This window comes from Rhinopithecus bieti, unplaced genomic scaffold, assembly GCF_001698545.2.
Source record: "Rhinopithecus bieti isolate Rb0 unplaced genomic scaffold, ASM169854v2 scaffold_10347, whole genome shotgun sequence".
Taxonomy (NCBI): domain Eukaryota; kingdom Metazoa; phylum Chordata; class Mammalia; order Primates; family Cercopithecidae; genus Rhinopithecus; species Rhinopithecus bieti.
The window spans coordinates 1,253,858-1,271,222 of record NW_016806836.1 but is presented as its reverse complement, the minus strand read 5'-3'; the positions used below and the strand labels follow the sequence as shown (position 1 = coordinate 1,271,222).

Below are 17,365 nucleotides of genomic sequence, written 5' to 3'. Positions count from 1 at the left end.
GTGAGCTGAGATCCGGCCACTGCACTCCAGACCGGGCGACAGAGCAAGACTCCGTCTCAAAAAATAAAATAAAATAAAATAATATAAAATAAAATAAAATAAAATAATAAAAAAAGACAGAAAGAATTTAACAGGAAGCTGAGTACTAGCAAAAGTTCAGTAAATGTGGGTTACCATTGAGAAAGAAGAAAACAGAGCGTACGGAATGATTCTGGTACTCAGAGCCAGGTTACTTTGTTCTCCTGTTGGACTTCCACAATCTAACAGAACACTGACCTCAGACAAAGGCACTCTGAGACTATGCAAGTCCACTTCATAATCTTGTCTAAGGGCAAGGTGGTTGTGACACCCTCAAAATCCCAACATCCCCCTCTCTTGCTAAATGAGTTACTTCTCCTTCCTTACCCAGCTCAGAATTGCCTCTGGTCTCTCTCAGTGCCCAACCTCCAGCCCAGATCTTGTCCTGGGTTCCTTTTAATACCCTCTTCCTGAGACACTCAGGGTAGCTCATGGCATGTGCGCCCCACCCCCTCACTGCTGCTGTAAATGATAACTCAGCTTGTTTCATTACTGGTGTATTCCTGGGGTCTTTGGTGAAGGCCATTGACACTCTTTAGGAACCCAAGCAAGACACAAAAGAAGTTTGATTTTTTTTCTTTTTCCCATGGGATTTTCCTTCACATGGAAGTCAGGCCACATACACAGCCATGTGGACATTCCTTGTCTCGCCTGTGGCTTGGGGAGGTCTCTTCCCCACCGCAGGCTGCTGTAGCCCGTTGGTACTGTGTCATTTTTCCTGTGCCTGGAGCTGGCCCTGTGGACCTCCTGCAGGGGCCTGAAGGTGAAAGTTGAGTCAGCTGCCCTGGGCCATAGGAATAAGGGCCAATGGGCACAAGTGCTGGGAACAGGTCCACATGCCACGCACGAGGCCAGGGTCCGGGGCACTGAAGTAGGAAGCGAGGGACTATTAATAGCACACTAAGGTTGGGGGCAAAGTTGTTCCCAGGGGATGGCCAGAGAGTAAGAACTCTGACTTGGTGACCCTAGCCCCCACCATCTCTAGCTCACTCTACCCTCTTCCCACCTGGGTGCTGTGCAGGTGATTCCTTTATGCAGCCAGGGTGGACAGCAACTTGTCTGAGGTTACAGATAGGGAAACTGAGCTCACCAGTGTGCCACAGCCCCCATCTGACCCCGTTTGCTCTGCATCTGAGTTGAAGAGCCCTGATAAGAGATTGTATGTGCTATAAATAAGGCAGTGAAGGGTATTTGTACACGCAGAACTCTAGACAGTAATTTGCTTTTTCATGTAAGATCAGGAAGGAGTTTTGCTTTTTCCTTACGGAGATTAGCAATGTAAAAAATGTTAATACCAGGGATTTTCTGATGATGATGATGATGACGATGATGATGGTAAAGTCAAGAAGATGAAACTGGAAAACCTGGTGCTGAGTGGCGCTCTTAAGCATTTACACAGGATCCACCCCTGTGCTTCCTGTGACCTCAGTGACCCAAAAGACCACGTGGAAACAGGCCAGTGGGGCAAAGTCCCCAGAGAGACTTCTCTGGGTTCAGAAATTGCCAGTTGATTAGAAGCTTGATGCTTCTGTAGGGTCCTATTCACATCATACCGACCCTTGAGTTTGTGTCAGGCCAGGGGACTGAGAACTTTCACATTTATGATCTTACAGCTGTCTCCAAGCAGCCTTAGAGAGCTATGCAAAGTTTATTACCTTCCTCTTGACAACTGGGGAAACTGAGGCCCAGAGAGATGGGCTAAAGTTGGGATCAAGAGGACCCAATGGGTCAGTGGCAGAGTCAGGATTATACCCAGAACTTTGGATCTCCCACCCCCTGAACCTTGGTCCATTTCCAAGGCACCCACCTGGCACTTAGCAGGTCTGACGTGAAACTGATAACTCTAGTCTAGCCTCCCTGGTATGACTAAGATGTTCTTAAAGTTTGACACGAAGAGGGCCCTCAGGAAAGAGTTCTTGTGTCAAATTAGGTAAACAGCACTCCAGGGAAGGTCAAAAGCCCCCAAGTGAAGCAGGCTTATGTCCATTTATTCATTTAGCACTCATGCCAGCCTAGGTAGTGAGGATTATTATCCCCGTTTTAGGTTTGAGGAAACTGAGGCATAGAACAGTTAGTTCAATGGTCTATTTGTGTATCCATTAATTCTACACATTTACTGAACATCTACTATGTACCAACAGTGTCTTAGGTGCACAAGACTGCACTAGTGAAGATTCACGACAATGAGAAAGATTGATAGGCCTTTCACGGAGCTTGGAGTCTATGGAGGAGACAGATTGTAAACCAGGAAGCAAATCAATCCTGCTCAAGTAGGAGGGGAAATGCCAAGGTGCATCGAGGTAGAAGGTCTTATTACCTGTGCCTCCAATGCCTGGAAGTCTCATAGGTAGTTTTTAATACAACTGCCATATATTAACCACTTCCTATGTACCTGGCTCTTGTTTCTCAAGTAAGAGGCAGCGTTCTTGTTTTATAGATGAGGAAAGTTGCAGAAGGTGGGTTAGCTTATGGATGAAGACAACGCTTCACCCAACATTAAAGACCCTTGTGTTGTGAAGGGTGGTATCCTGGGCCTTCCTATAAAAGAAAGATGTAGATGGCAAGCTAGCTGTCTATGGACAGAAAAAAGGAGGCGAAAGAGTTTAGATTCAAAAGCCAGGTGGAGGGCCAGAAGTAGTGGTTCATGCCTGTAATCCCAGTGCTCTGGGAGGCCAAGGCTAGAGGATCACTTGAGCCCGCGAGTTTGAGGCTGCAGCGAGCTGATTGCACCACTGCACTCCAGCCTAGGAGACAGAGGAAGACCCTGTCTCTAAAAAACAAAAACAAAATCCAGGTGGGTCCCTTACTGGCCAAGGGACATTGGGCCAATCATGGCTGTGAGCTTCAGTTTCCTCCTCTGTAAAATGGGCATGCTAATAGTGCCTCCCCACAGGGCTGTGGTGGAGGACCTAATGAGAGCGTGCATGCAGAGGGACATTGGCAAAGCCATCACTCACATGGCCCCTGGGTCCCCCAGATAGTGCAGGGCACAGAACTGGGTAAAGGAACTGGAGAAAGGCAAAGGGGCTGCCCTCCAAGTCTGAGGACCTCTGGAGTCTTATCCAGATAGACCCACCCTGCCCTAGGTTCTGCCTCCTCTGTACCAGGCACCATGGCAAGGTGCTTATAAGCACAGATTCTGGATCAGACAGAGCTCAGCAAATCACCATGTTACTTTGGGCAAATCATTTTGCTTCTCTGAGCCTCAGTTTCCTCATCTATAAAACGGGTATCATTACCTCCCAGTACAATTACGAAGATCAGATGAGCTAATGAGTATAAAAAAATCAGTATGGTATCTGGCATGTGGTGTTTGCTCAGAAAATGAGAACTCAGCTCACATGATGTTTATGGTTGCTGCTGGTGCTACAGATGTCCCTCACAAACCTGTAGCTCCTAGAACTTCCTGGTGCCTCTCCTAGCCCACTGGCAGAATCTCTACTCCCTCCACCCCTGTCCTCGTCTCCTGCCACCTGGTCAAAGCTCAGAACTGGATGAAAGGGAATAGCTCTCTTTGCACTGGAATTAGCCTTGTTTTAGGTCTTAGAGGCTGATCATTAACCAATTCCTTCTCCCTGATCCCATGGCCTGTAAAGGCAGGTATCTATCCCAACCCCCAGGGTCCCCTCCCTCCTGACATCCCGCAGCATGGAAAAAGACTGGACTTCACTGCATGGCCAGCACTGTGTGTGGCCTTGGGCAAGTCCCTTCTCCTTCCTGAGTCTCAGATTTTTCATTCTCATAATGAGGGACTTGGCTTTCAATCATTTGCTTTGCCACTTCGTAAAAAGTCTCATGTGGGAAGCAGAATAATGGAGCCTGAGAGTGCAGGCTCTGAAGTCAGCCAGCCTGGATTCAAAATAGCAGAGCCATTGTTTGGAAACTGGGTAACGGGGGGTGGGGGGACTCTTTTTAACTCTTTCCTCAATTTCCATTTCTCTAAATGAGGTCGATGCTTGTTCCATCTCATTCAGATATAAGGCCCCCCTAAGAGTCCGCACATAAACTAAGTGCACAGTAAACATTGGTTATCATTGCTTAGAAGCCCAGTGTACAAAATGAATAAACTGAGTCTAACTAGGGTTGAAATGGGGGAAAGGGCAGAGTCCCAGGTGCTTGCTGCCACCCCAGGGTGACCATCAGGCAGTTCTCTTAAGGGAAACAGTTTGAAAGTCAAGAAAGCCAATATTGTACAGCTGGGGTCAGTGACCAAACTATGCAGACCCAATCCAGCCCGCCGCTTGTTTTTATGTGGCCTGCCAACTTAGGAATGGCTTTTACATTTTGAAATGGTTGAAAAAAATCTATAGAAGAATATTTCCCGTTATGAAAATTATATGGAATTTTCATTTCAGCACCCATAAATACAATTTTATTGGCACATTGCCACACCTGCTCATTTGTTTTATCTGTGGCTGCTTTCTGACTGCAAGGGCAGCATTGAGTAGTTGCAACAGAGTGGCCTACAAAGTCTGCAGTATTTATTATTTGGTCATTTGTAGATAGAATTTGTTAATCCATGCTATAAAGTTTCTCTTCCCTTCCTCATGGAAGACCCCATCCTTGCGTAGAGCTGACTCTGCCACTTTGCCAATGCTATCATCCTGAACACATCATCTCACCTCTCTGAACTTCATCTGTAAAGTACATATAATCATTTCTAGCATCCAGAGCTGCCGTGAAAATAAAATAAGCAAGATCCCTTAGTGTATGACAGGGAAATACTCATGTGACTGTCAGTGAGGTTAACTTAGATGGTACATGGATAAACATTTAAGTTTTAACAGATATATATTTAATTTAATTCATATTTTAAAAACTAGAACTAGCACACAAAACCTATGGTTTCATGGATAATGCTTGTTGTGTTCACTGAGGTAAATGATCCAAAGCCACAGGGGCAGATCTGCCATCTATCTCTCAAGATGTGGCTCCTGTCTTTGGGTTTCGGGTCATCCTGGGGATGGGTCTTTGGGTCATATTCACATTCCACCTGGCAGAAAGGGCAGAACCTGGAAGTTGCACACATCACTTCCACTCACATTCCATTGACCAGACTCAGTTACCTGACCAAGTCTTATCACAAGGGGAGCTGGTAGTTTCAGCCTTTCCTCAGAGAGGAAAGCATTGGGTTCTATTCCTAAAAGAACAAAGGAAGAATCCATGCTGGAGTTCAACTAGCCATTTCTGCCCACATATATATCAATTCAAATCTTCCTTTTAAAATAGTTATATAAATTAAAAGTAAGACATTTTAAAGTGACATGATGTGGCAGCCACTTTGCAACCATAAGACCAGGGGAACCACAGAGTCGCCAATGAAAAGTCATGACATCATTGTGCCTCTGAATTGATCCTGGACTTCTTTAACTTCACTATGTGATTTGGGAAAGTCATTTCCCTCTTGGAGCCTGAATATAGTCATCTAGAAATACAATGGCTGTGTACGTTTCGTTTTGTTAAGAACACAGGTTCAGAGGATTGAGGGAATCAAATCCCTCTGTTCATAATACGTTATCACTATTTACTGCACAAAGCTTCTATTTTCTATAATTGATTGGGTCTTTTTGGTCCTTTCTCTCCCCATTTCCCACTCTCACCCTTTCCATAGCAACCATTCTGATATGTTTAATGTGTAGCTTTTCATTATACATTTCTTACACAATGTTTTGTCGTTCATGTGTATTTTCAGCTTACATATGGAGGGTGTATTATAGATCTCATTCTGGTTTTTACCCGCAATCATAACTGCTCTATGAGATCCATTTATAGAAGTGTATGGTTCACTAATTCTTCTCTCTTTTAAAAGCAGCATAATGCTCAGTGGCATGTACCCACCATTTTTGACTTTGCCTGTATTGCTACATGCCTAGCGATAAAGCCCATGTAGCCACCAACTCTCCACACCACAGAGGGCGCTACAGTGAATATCACTATGTGTATTCCCTCCTGGACCCAAGAGAGAATTTCTTTGGTGTCTGGGAGCAAAACTGCTGGGTTACAGAGTATAAACACATTTAATGTGATTAAATCCTTGCACAAGATCCTTAAGAAACTCTAACCCAGTCCACACTCTTTCTAGCAGTGCACAAGAGTTCCTGTGGCCCCCATTCCTGCCAACATGGGGATTCACTAGCTTTCTTATTTCTGCCTGTCTCATTGATTAAAATGTCATTCTTTCAATTTGCATTTCTCTGAATACTGGTGATGCTAAGCATCTCTTTGGATGCTGTAAAACAAGGTTTAATTACAGTACCTACTTCATAGAGCTGTTTTGAGAGTTAAGGGAGATAATGTATGTAAAGAGGTCAACTCACTGCTCAGTATACAGTATGTGCTTAAAAAAAGCAAATTTTAAAAAACCAAGGTACCATGATTTCTTATCTAATTATCAGTCATTGTCATAATTAAAACACCTGACACATAGCAGGTGCTCAATAAGTGTGCATGCCCTTGGCCTTCCCTGACATCCTTTGGACATCCCATTCCCACTTCCAAATCTTTTTTTTTTTTTTTTTTTTTTTTGAGACGGAGTCTCGCTCTGTGGCCCAGGCTGGAGCGCAGTGGCCGGATCTCAGCTCACTGCAAGCTCCACCTCCCGGGTTTACGCCATTCTCCTGCCTCAGCCTCCCAAGTAGCTGGGACTACAGGCGCCCGCCACCTCGCCTGGCTAGTTTTTTGTATTTTTTTTAGTAGAGACGGGGTTTCACTGTGTTAGCCAGGATGGTCTCGATCTCCTGACCTCATGATCCGCCCGTCTCGGCCTCCCAAAGTGCTCCCACTTCCAAATCTTGGTGGAGTTGGCCCCGATTCCTTTGTACAGCCTCACCTGTATTCTCTTCACTCTCCTGGCCGGGGTCCTTTCGAACCTCCTTCTCACCAAAGAGACTTTTCAGGATGGCATTGGCAATGGGAAGCATCATGGCAGTGGAAGCAGTGTTGCTCAGCCACATGGACAGGAACGAGGTGGTCACCATCATCCCCAGGATGAGCCTGCAGAGCAGATGGCATTAGAGACAAATCCAGAGCCCAGGGCCCAGGAGATCCTCTGGTCCCAGTTTGCCATCCCTAAGGAATCCAATCCATCCATTTTACAGATGGAAATTTGAGACTCAAAGCAGAAACCAAATCCACTCACCAGGTTTATTTTAGATCTAAGAAAACTGTGGTTCAAAGTGTTTAAGTGAACTGTCCACAGGTACCCAGGTTATAAAGATATCTCAAGCCTGACGTTTTCTCTTTCTTGCCCCCAAATCCTCAATGACAGCCATTTCAGAAAAAAGTTGCCAGGGCACCAAGACACTCCACTATCTTTCCCTCATGGCCTTCTCAGCTTCCTCCCCCTTTTCGCCTCCTATTCTTCCCCTGCTGAGACTCTGCTGAACCTCTTACCAGCACCCAACGCCTTTACTCCTCTGCCTCCCTCCCTTTGCTTGGTCCATTCCCACCAACAGAATTTAAGTCTCAGGATTTTTTCTCTTTATATTGAACTCTGAATCCACCTGGAATTTACTTAGATGCATAATACAAAGTAAGATGTAAATCCATTTTTTAATAGAATAAACCAATTATCCCAGCTCCCACCATTTATTGGATAATCCTTCCTTCAGATCTGGATTTCCTTTAGATTTATTCTGTTTCAAAAATCCGTTTTCAGACTTGTGACTTACTGTTTTAGTTATTGTAACTTTAGAATATATTTAAGAGCAGCCCTGCTCATTCTTCAAAGTTAAGCTCAAACGTGACCTCCTCCAGGAAGTTCCCCCCATCCCCCTACCTCTCATGCGGGCTCTCACACCATGGTGTGCCCCTTGGAGATCAAATTCTACTTGGCATTGGAATCAGTTCCATAGATGGAGTCTGTCCCACAGGACTGGCAGCTCCTCTAGGAGGAGGTGCAGCTACAGAGCCTAGCAGAGCAGCTGGCACAGAGATGATGCTAGAAACCTAGGAGTCATCCAGAACCATTTTTTTCCTACGCTCTCCCCTGTGTCAATTTTATCACCCAAATTGCTCTCAAATTTTTCCAATCTGTTCATCTCCACTGCCACCTCCTAGTCCAAGCTGCTACTGTCTCTTGTTGGGACACTCTAAATGGCCTTCCAACTGGGATGTATCAGCTTCTCATTCTGGTACTCTCCTATCTGATCTCTACAAGGCAACTAAGAGGAATCTTAAAAAATGCAAATCTGAAGGAAATGAGATGTATTTGAAAAAACAAAATGCAAATCTGGCCATGTCACTCCTCAGCTTATAACCCTTAAAAGAACAGATTTATAACTATAAGTCTATGGATATAATTCAGAACTGGATTGGGGGAAAATGTGTATCTTCATTTTGCTAACATCTGATCAAATTAAGCATTTCCGTCAGTGATAAACAGTCAACAAAGTTCAGGTGTATGAGCAGTGCCTGAGGCTCTGTCACCCCCCAAAAAAAAATCCCTGACATTTTCTCTTTCTCTCTCTCTTTCTTTTCTCTCTCTCTTTCTTTCTCTCTCTCTTTTCTTTTTTGAGACAGGGTCTCACTGTCACTGAGGCTGGAGTACAGTATCGTGATCTTGGCTCACTGCAACCTCTGCCTCCTGGGGTCAAGCGATCCGCCCACCTCAGCTTTCTGAGTAGCTAGGATCACAGGCATGCACCACCACGCCCAGTGAATTTTTTGTATTTTTGGTAGAGACGGGGGTTTTGCCATGTTAGTCAGACTGGTCTTGAACTCCTGGCCTCAAGCTACCCACTTGCCTCAGCCTCCCAAAGTGCTGGGATTACAGGAGGGAGCCACTGCGCCTGGTAAGATCCCTGATATTTTAAAATGACATTATAATCACTGTAGACATCTTGAAATATCAACACTCAAGGCTGCTCAACATGATGGCTGTGATCAGGCCCATCGCTCGGTCTTGCCAGTTGCTGTGTTAATAAAACGGTACCTACCTGTACCAGGGCGCAGGTGTCTGTGTTTACAAAAAAAATTATCGATAATTGCATTTTGCTGTAGTTGTTGTTTCAAACTCTGTTGTGCTTTATGCCTTTAAAAAACATTATTCTGGGAAGATCCTTAAGATTCACCAAATTGCCAAAGGGGTTCATGGAACAAAAAATAAGATGGAAAGAACACCCCTATTTTAAAGGCCACCCAATCCTCTAAGAATAAAAGTCCAAATCCCAACCAGAGGGCCTGAGGCTCTCTAGGATTGTGACCCTGACTCCCCTTCCTTTCCAGTCCATCTTCCCATATCCTCTGCATCCCCCCGACCTTCAACTCCCACCTGATCTTCATCACCTAGGCAGGTAAATAGCAAACAAGAATGCTAACAGCCAGCATTATCTGCTCAGGTGTAGGGGATTTACCTGCATTTGCTCATCTAATCCTCACTCTATGAGGTGGGTGCCACTACATCACTATTTCACAGGCAGACAGAGGTTAAGTCATTTTTCAGAGCAGGTTATCTGGGATTCAGCCCTGAGCAGTCGGGGTCAAACTGCCAGTGTAGCCCCCTCCAAAACTATGGGACTGGAATCCCTGGGGGTGGGGCCTGGGGGTCAGCATCTCATCTCCCCAGGTGGTTCTTCTGCACCTTTGAGAACAGCTTCCCATGATGGGCCTAGTGCTGCGTCTAGCATGCAGCGGGTGCTTGCTAAATAGTTGAGAAATAAATAAATAAACAAATAAATAAATAAATAAATAAATAAATAAATAAATAATAAATGGTGGGAACCGATGAGTTTCTGGCCTGGACGAGTAAACCAAGAAGAGCAGGTATAGGCTCCAGAGGTGTGGTCCCTCTGCCTCTCCACTGTAGGGCTGGAACCGTTACCTGTTCTTACCTTGCCGGCTGGACTCCAACAAGCATCAGGATCTTGAGGGCGATTCGCCGGTGCAGATTCCACTCCTCAATGGCGCTGGCCATGATCAGGCCACTGAGGAAGAGGAAGTTGGTGTCGAGGAAGTACTGGGGGCAGACCTTGTTGGAGGGCAAGATGCCCATGAAGGGGAAGAGGACGATGGGCAGCAGCGCTGTCACTGAGAGCGGCAGGGCCTCCGTGCACCAGTACACCGCCATGAGCAGGATGATAAACAAGCAGCGGCCTTCCTGCAGGAGGAGATGCATGCTCAGAGGGTCAGTGGGGCTCAGGGCAGAGGGGGAAGGAGGCCCAGGGCTCAGGGCAGAGGAGGAAGGAGGCCGGGGGCTGGGGCAGAAGGGGAACGAGGCCTGCAGCAGGGCCTGCCCCGGCTCGTTCTCAGGGCAGCAGTGGAGCAGGTGTGTGCCTAAGGCGTTGACTTTAAGCAGGTGGCGTCACCTTTCTAAGCGTCATTTTGCTCTACTATAAAATGAAGAAGCTATTTTGGTCCACCTCATAGGACTATTTGAGAATGAAGTGAAATACACTGTTGTCTTAGAGATAAAGATGAGAATGAAAATAGTTTAATTGATAGGGGATCCCAGGAGGTTCTGGAAGGACAGAGGGGAAGTGAAACAGAAGGAAGCCAATCCAGAGAGTGTCCCACGAGAAGGTTACCACTGTGAACACCTGGATCTCAATTCTGATGGGGAACCCTGGGGACAGGCCAGACCGTGCTTCAGAGTGTGTCCCACGAGAAGGTTACCACTGTGGACACCTGAAGCTCAATTCTGATGGGGAACCCTGGGGAAAGGGCAAATCATGCCTTAGAGTTGTCTCAACTGGAGGCAAGCAAGTTGGAGCATTTATTTGCCAACTCCTGGCCATCACTGGTTGAGGGCTGATACTGGGAGCATTAACTTTCAGCACTTCCGGCATCCTTATGTGCAGACTGAGCACGCTCCTGCAGCCAGAGGAAATGCTCATGCAGACCATATCAGAGGCAGTAAGAAGCTACCGGTGTATGGGGAAATGGTGAGCACCAGTGGGGGTGTAGAAGGGGCACAGGGAGCAACTGCCACATCCTTACGCAGTACTCAGCACAATGCCCAACACACAATGCATACTCCATAAACAATAACAATAGCTGACATCTGTTGGGCTGTTAAGTACCAGGTGCTATTTATTCCTAACAAAATCCTAGTGAAGTAGGTATGATTATTATCCCCATTTGATGGATTAGGAAACTGAGGTGCAAGGAGGTCATTAGCAAGGTAATGGCTGTGCAGACCAGGGTAGACCAAGGCAATCTACCTCGATAGCCAGACCTTCATACAAGTGCCCTGCTGCTGTTCTCAGCTGAATATTAGAACCAATGAAGGGCAGACAAAGTAATTTAAGTCTAATCAGTGGTTGCCAGGGTTAGGGTGGAAGGTCTATGTTGTGGGGGCATAGGTAGGGGATGCAGAGGAGCACAGAGGAAACTTTTGGGCTGATGGCAATGTTCTATAACTAGATTGGAGTGGTAGCTACATTGGTGTGCACATTTGTCAAAACCTGTCAAACTACACACCTGTTCTCATCATGAGAGTGATAATGACAATGACTTCACATCTAATGCATCCGTGTCCCACAGGATTCGTAATACTTAATGTCCTATTATTCGCGTGGTCACTGTTGGAATGAAACTATTCCTCCCCTGCCCTTGCTTTCTTATGTCCTCTCAAGGCAATGATCTTGCATGTTCTAGGAAACATGAACTTCTTCTTGGATTTGCTCCTGTCTGGAGCCATCTTATGGCTCTTACTTCCTACTTACAGTAAGTTTTGTTAACTTTATTCCATGTCCATAGGACATCGAACAGAGCACCATTCTAAGGGAACATATCCTCAGCGAAACAGGACAGGTATCTGGTTACATGGGGGACGCTATGATTAGTTAATCCATCTTAGAGGGAGGCCAGGGAGGGACCACGGAGACCCATCAGACAGCTGTGGCAACAATCCAGGCAAAAGACACTGGCCAGTAGGGCCCATTGCCGGCAGTTGTTGGTAGTGAGAAGCAGTTGAATTCTCGATCTATTTCCAAGGTCACGTCTGACAGCTTGGCTGATAGATCTGTTGTGATACGTGAGCAAAGACAGAAGTCAAGGGCAATTCCAAGTTGTAGGTCTCGGCAGTGGGAAGATGGGGTTGTCATTTACTGAGATGGGGGAGACACACTGTCACCAGTTTCCATACCTTGAAACACACATCCCGAGACTCTGCTTAACACACCCTACATTGGAAAATGTCCAGATTCCCAAGTCCCTTAGCTTTTCTATCAGTTGCTCACATTCACTTATGAAATATATAGATGTGCAAAAAGTCTCCCACAGGGAGAATTTCTGTACAGCTCATCCCATTTTCCTATTGACTTAAGATACATTGTTTTATTTTATTTTATTTTTTTTTTATTTTGAGACGGAGTCTCGCTCTGTCACCCAGGCTGGAGTGCAGTGGCCGGATCTCAGCTCACTGCAAGCTCCGCCTCCCAGGTTTACGCCATTCTCCTGCCTCAGCCTCCCCAGTAGCTGGGACTACAGGCGCCCGCCACCTCGCCCAGCTAGTTTTTTGAAGATACATTGTTTTAGAGAAAAAAATTAAATAAGCTGCCACAGTTAATACAAAGTTATCCTTCAGGATACCTAAAATTTATTTCTTGGGGGCCAGAGAAGAACAACTGTAAAACAAATTAACTCAACTTGGAATGAATATCCCAAGAACCCAGGTTATTGGACACACCCATTAAAGGTTGAAAGTAAAAGGACTAATACAGAATCAAACTTTACAACTAAAAATTCTCTAAGTTTTGATTTGTCACCATCCTTTCAGTTTCTCAAATCAGGCAGATCCATGCATCTCAGAGGTAAGATATCTTTGAGAATCACAAGACCAGAGTCCACAAATACTAATAACCCCCAGCCCTTTGTTCAAGCAAAATTGTATGTTGAATCCCAATATATAAAACAGACAAACTTTGAATATAAAAATCAGGGGGAAAAAAGGCACTTTTCTGGACAAGTGGGATAAGGAGCTGGTCATGGGCTTCTCTGTTCTCTGCCTCCCTTCCACCTACCCTGGCAGCCCCTTAACCTCCCCGATTTGGGGGTTCAGTGGCAGATCATCAGATCATCACCAAGCCCCTCTCATTTCCCTGGCTCTACAGATGTGGAGACTCGGATCAGAGAGGGAAAGAGTGAGTCAGCAGGTGGATGTCAGAGCTGTTTCCAGAACCCCAAAACTCCCCCAACAAGAAGCTGAGACCCTTTTGTGGAAAAGGCGCCCTTTTGTGGAAAAGCCTCAATGTGTGCTTGGAGTCAAAAGGCATCATCCCAAAATTCCACAGAGATAGAGGGCAGGCCCGTCCCAGGTATACAGCACAGCAAACAAGGATGTGGGAAACCAGTGGCACAATAAACAGCACCCCATTTAGAGAAGATCCTGGAATCCCAACATTCTGCCTACAGAGCTTTGGTAACCACCTGGGGAGCCGGTGTACCCAAGGTTTCAGACTTGGCCAAGGCCACCTCAGCCTTCTTAGGCTGGGAACCTGAATATCACCTGGGGACGATTGGTTTCCACAGCTCAGAGAGCCAAAGGGGCCTTCCTGAAGACACACAACTTTGGAGAGATGGAGCCACCTCTCCTCCTGAGTCTTGGCTGCCAGTACAAAAGCAGCACGAAACCCTGTCTCCAGCCCCTTATCCTGCTTCATGTTCTTTCATGTAACTGGTTACCACCTGAAAGCAGATTTTATAGCTCTATATGTTTTCTCCTCTATTAGAATGCAAGCTCTAGGAGGGCAGGGATTGTGTTCCCAATGCCAAGAACAGTTCCTGGCATATAGTAGGCACCCAAAATATCTGTTGAATGATGAATACATGCTTCTACAACCTAGAGAAAAAGCTCAAGCCAAGTTATCATTCATTCATCTATCCATTTAGCAAACTTTATTCCTGACCACATGCTATGCCCTGGGCTGGAAGCTGGCACAAGGAAAATGACTAAGACATAGTCTCTAAATTTTTAACAAGCAAATCTGACCACGCCAATCAATAAATGATTCTTAGCCAGGTGCCTATAGTCCCAGCTACTTGGGAGGCTTAGGAAAGATGATTGCTTGAGGCCAGGAGTTCAAGTCCAGCCTGGGCAACACAGTGAAACCTGGTCTCTAAAACCAAACAAACAAAACTACAGTGCTTCTCAAGCCCAAATCACCTTCCCAGCCTCTTTCTGCCAAATATCCCTCAAACAACAGATGTGTGTTGGTAAATGTTGAACAATTGGCTCTTGAAAACTGTGTGTGTGTGTGTGTGTGTGTGTGTGTGTGTGTGTGTGTGTATGAAGGTCTGTATTTAATAAGTGGCTATTAGAATTCCTAAAAACTTGACAATCACATTTCCCAAGCCAGCATAAGCTGGCTGCAGCACACCACTGTGGGCCTCCAGGCAGAAGAACATCCATGTATCATCCCCTGGGCCAGGAAATCTGCATCACAGTCTGCTGCAAAACTGTCTTTCTTCCACCCATGCTTGGTATCCTGCTCCACAATGAATTCATGCTTTTTAAAATATACAATTACTTTCTGTCAGATCTTCCTGCTGACCCAAGAAGGAATGCCCCATGTATCCTGTTCTGCGTACCACTTGCCAGACCAACAGGTATCCCAATTTGTAAATATGAGTCCTTGGTGGAGATTATAATCTCCAATTCCCACAGGAGCCCAGACATACCATAAATGAACTCTTGCACCCCTTCAGACAATCCTCATCTTTGCGTTTTAAAAATGATATGACTATAAGATGTTTCACTTTCATCTTAGGTCTATTATGAGACACTTAGACTCCTAGACTGTAGTCCACCCCTCTACTTGGCATTCAAGATTTGGTGCCTAGCCCATCCCTGGTCCTAGATTCCTAGACTGTAGTCCACACCTTTACTTGGTATACAAGGTTTGGTGCCTAGCCCATCCCTGGTTCATCTGCTTCCACTGCTCAAGGAGACAGACATGAAGACAAATCATTCATCCCCCAGAGAGACAAGTGCTAAAACAGAGTTTAAGACAGTGAGCTATGGAGCAAAGGAGAAAGGGAGCTGTGTCAGGCAGTGGGGTCTGAGAAGGGCAGACACCTCAGCACCTCCTTGCTATGGTCTCAATGTTTCTGTCCCCCCAGATTCATATATGGAATCCTCATCCCCATTGTAGTGGTGATAAGAGGCAGGGCCTTTGGGAAGTGATTAGGTCATAAGGGTTCTGCTCTCACTAATAGGATTAGTGTCCTCATAAAAGGGGCCTAAGGGCCTTCTTTCTGCAATGTGAGGACATAGCAATAAGGAACTGTCTGTGAAGAAAAGAGCAAGGCCCCACCAGGCACTGAATCCGCCAGTGCCTTGATCTTGAAATTCCCAGCCCCCAGAACTGTAAGCAATATATTTCTATTGTTTAAATATCACTCAGTCTAAGGTATTTTGTTATAGTAGCCCAAATGGACTAAGACAGTCCTCCATCTCTCCCTTTGGTGCCCACCATTCCTGTTTACACCAGTGATGTCTTCAGATTTCTCTGGCTTTAGAAGCACACTTGGCCAAGACTGCAAAGAAATAACACTGCTAGGAATAGTTCCCAGCCACGAAGTTCAGTTGCCTTTCAGTGGGATAACTGAGGCATGTTGAAAACCATTTCCCAGAAGTCCCCAGTAAGGCTGAATCCCTGCTGCTGGCAGGAACCTCTTCATTAACACACCCGTATTTCTTCCATGCTCTTCACTGTTTCCCTTGTCCACTGCCCCCAAATTCCTTGCAGTCAAATCATTGTCTCAGGATCCTTCTGAAGACCCAGTCTAACACAGAGGGCTTCTCAGAGAGGGTGACATGTTTCTGAGCTACGATTGGAGAGGTGTTTGGCACAGAGAAGGAGAGGGACTGCCTTCTTGCCTACACTGGAAGCCTCTTTTGTATTTCAGTCAAAAAGAAGGGTCATGTCCTCCAGCTGGATTTGGGGTTTATCTGAGCCAAACCCAGTTGAGAGAGGTCCCAGGCATGATCTGATACAAGAGAGTCCAAGCTCTGTCATTAGAGCCTGAGCATTTAGGTCTCTCCCCTCCATCTGCCCTGCTCTTGACCAAGGTCAAACTTCATCAGCTTTCACTGAGACTATTTCTTAACCTTTGCACTTGTCTTTATGCATCCTCCACATGAACAGTCAAAGGAATACTTCTAAAACGCCCTTCAGATCATGCCACTCCCCTGCTCAAACACCTCCTCTGGCTCCCCATGGCCCCCAGACTTACAGTCATGGCATTCGAAGCTTATCAGGGTGTCCCAGTACAGGCTTCCCACATTCCCCACTTTCTCTGTTCTCTTGGACACAGTTCTCTCAGCAGTCTACACTGCTTGTCAATCTCTGGGCCTTTGCACATGCTTTTCCTTTTGCCAGGAATATTCTTCTACTTCTTCATCTAGTGAATTATGACTCATCTTGTAGAGGCCATTTTTATCCTGTGACCCCCACCCTAAAGTCCTGGTCAGTTCCAATATCTGTGCTCTCACAGCACTCGGTTCACAGAAGAGCAGAACAGCACAGCGGTCAAGAACCTGGGCTTGTTGCAAGACTTCCTGGATTTGAACTATAGCTTGACTACACCATGACTTTTGTGACCTTGGATAGGTGACTTCATGTCTCTGTGATTCAAGTTTCTGTCATTTGCAACTCAGACTCCTGACTAAAACACTCACCTTCTCCATTCTCCTAACAATAAATAATACCTGACATTTTAATAGAACTTAATGTGTGTGCTTTCATCTTTGCTATTGCAAAATTCAGAATATCTCTATCACACAGCGATGGAAAAAATAAGAACTAACATTTATTGAATGTGACTATATGCCCGGGACTGTTCTAAGTATGTTATATCTATTTGTTCATTAAACAACCTTATGAAAGGAAGGTTAGTATCATTTTCATTTACATTTAGCAAATGAGAAAATTGAGGCACAGAGAGGTTAAGACAAGGGATCTTCAAAAGTTCATGAAAATATGTATTATTTAAAACTATACAGGGATTTCAAATTTTGCACCAAAATAAACTCATACTAACTTATTATCACATGTCTGAACAGAATCTAGTTTGAGGCACTAAAAAGGATAGTTTGAAAACCGCCCCTATCAGAGTTCTATGAATTCTGCTAAAGTTGAAGTAAAAACAAACATCAAATTGATGGTGAAGCTTGACGCTTTACGAACAGTTTATGGGGACAATGCCCCAAAGAAATTCTAATTTACAAATGGATAATTTGTTTTAGAAGGGATGAGACTATGTTGAAGATGAAGCCTGCAGTGGCAGAGCATCCACATGGATCTGCAAGGAAAAAAAAAATTAATCTTGTTCATGCCCTAATTAA

General features: G+C 45.3%; 1 protein-coding gene across 1 annotated transcript in view; it reads right to left on the bottom strand.

Moving 5' to 3' along the window:
• Positions 1-17,365, bottom strand: part of SLC13A3 (solute carrier family 13 member 3) — a 95,234-nt gene that overhangs the window by 47,574 nt on the left and 30,295 nt on the right. The window contains exons 2-3 of the mRNA XM_017877894.1: positions 9,909-10,174; positions 6,908-7,071 (exon numbers count right to left, since the gene is read on the bottom strand). Of these exons, the coding sequence (XP_017733383.1) occupies positions 6,908-7,071; positions 9,909-10,174 (430 nt within the window). The remainder of the gene's footprint in view (positions 1-6,907; positions 7,072-9,908; positions 10,175-17,365) is intronic.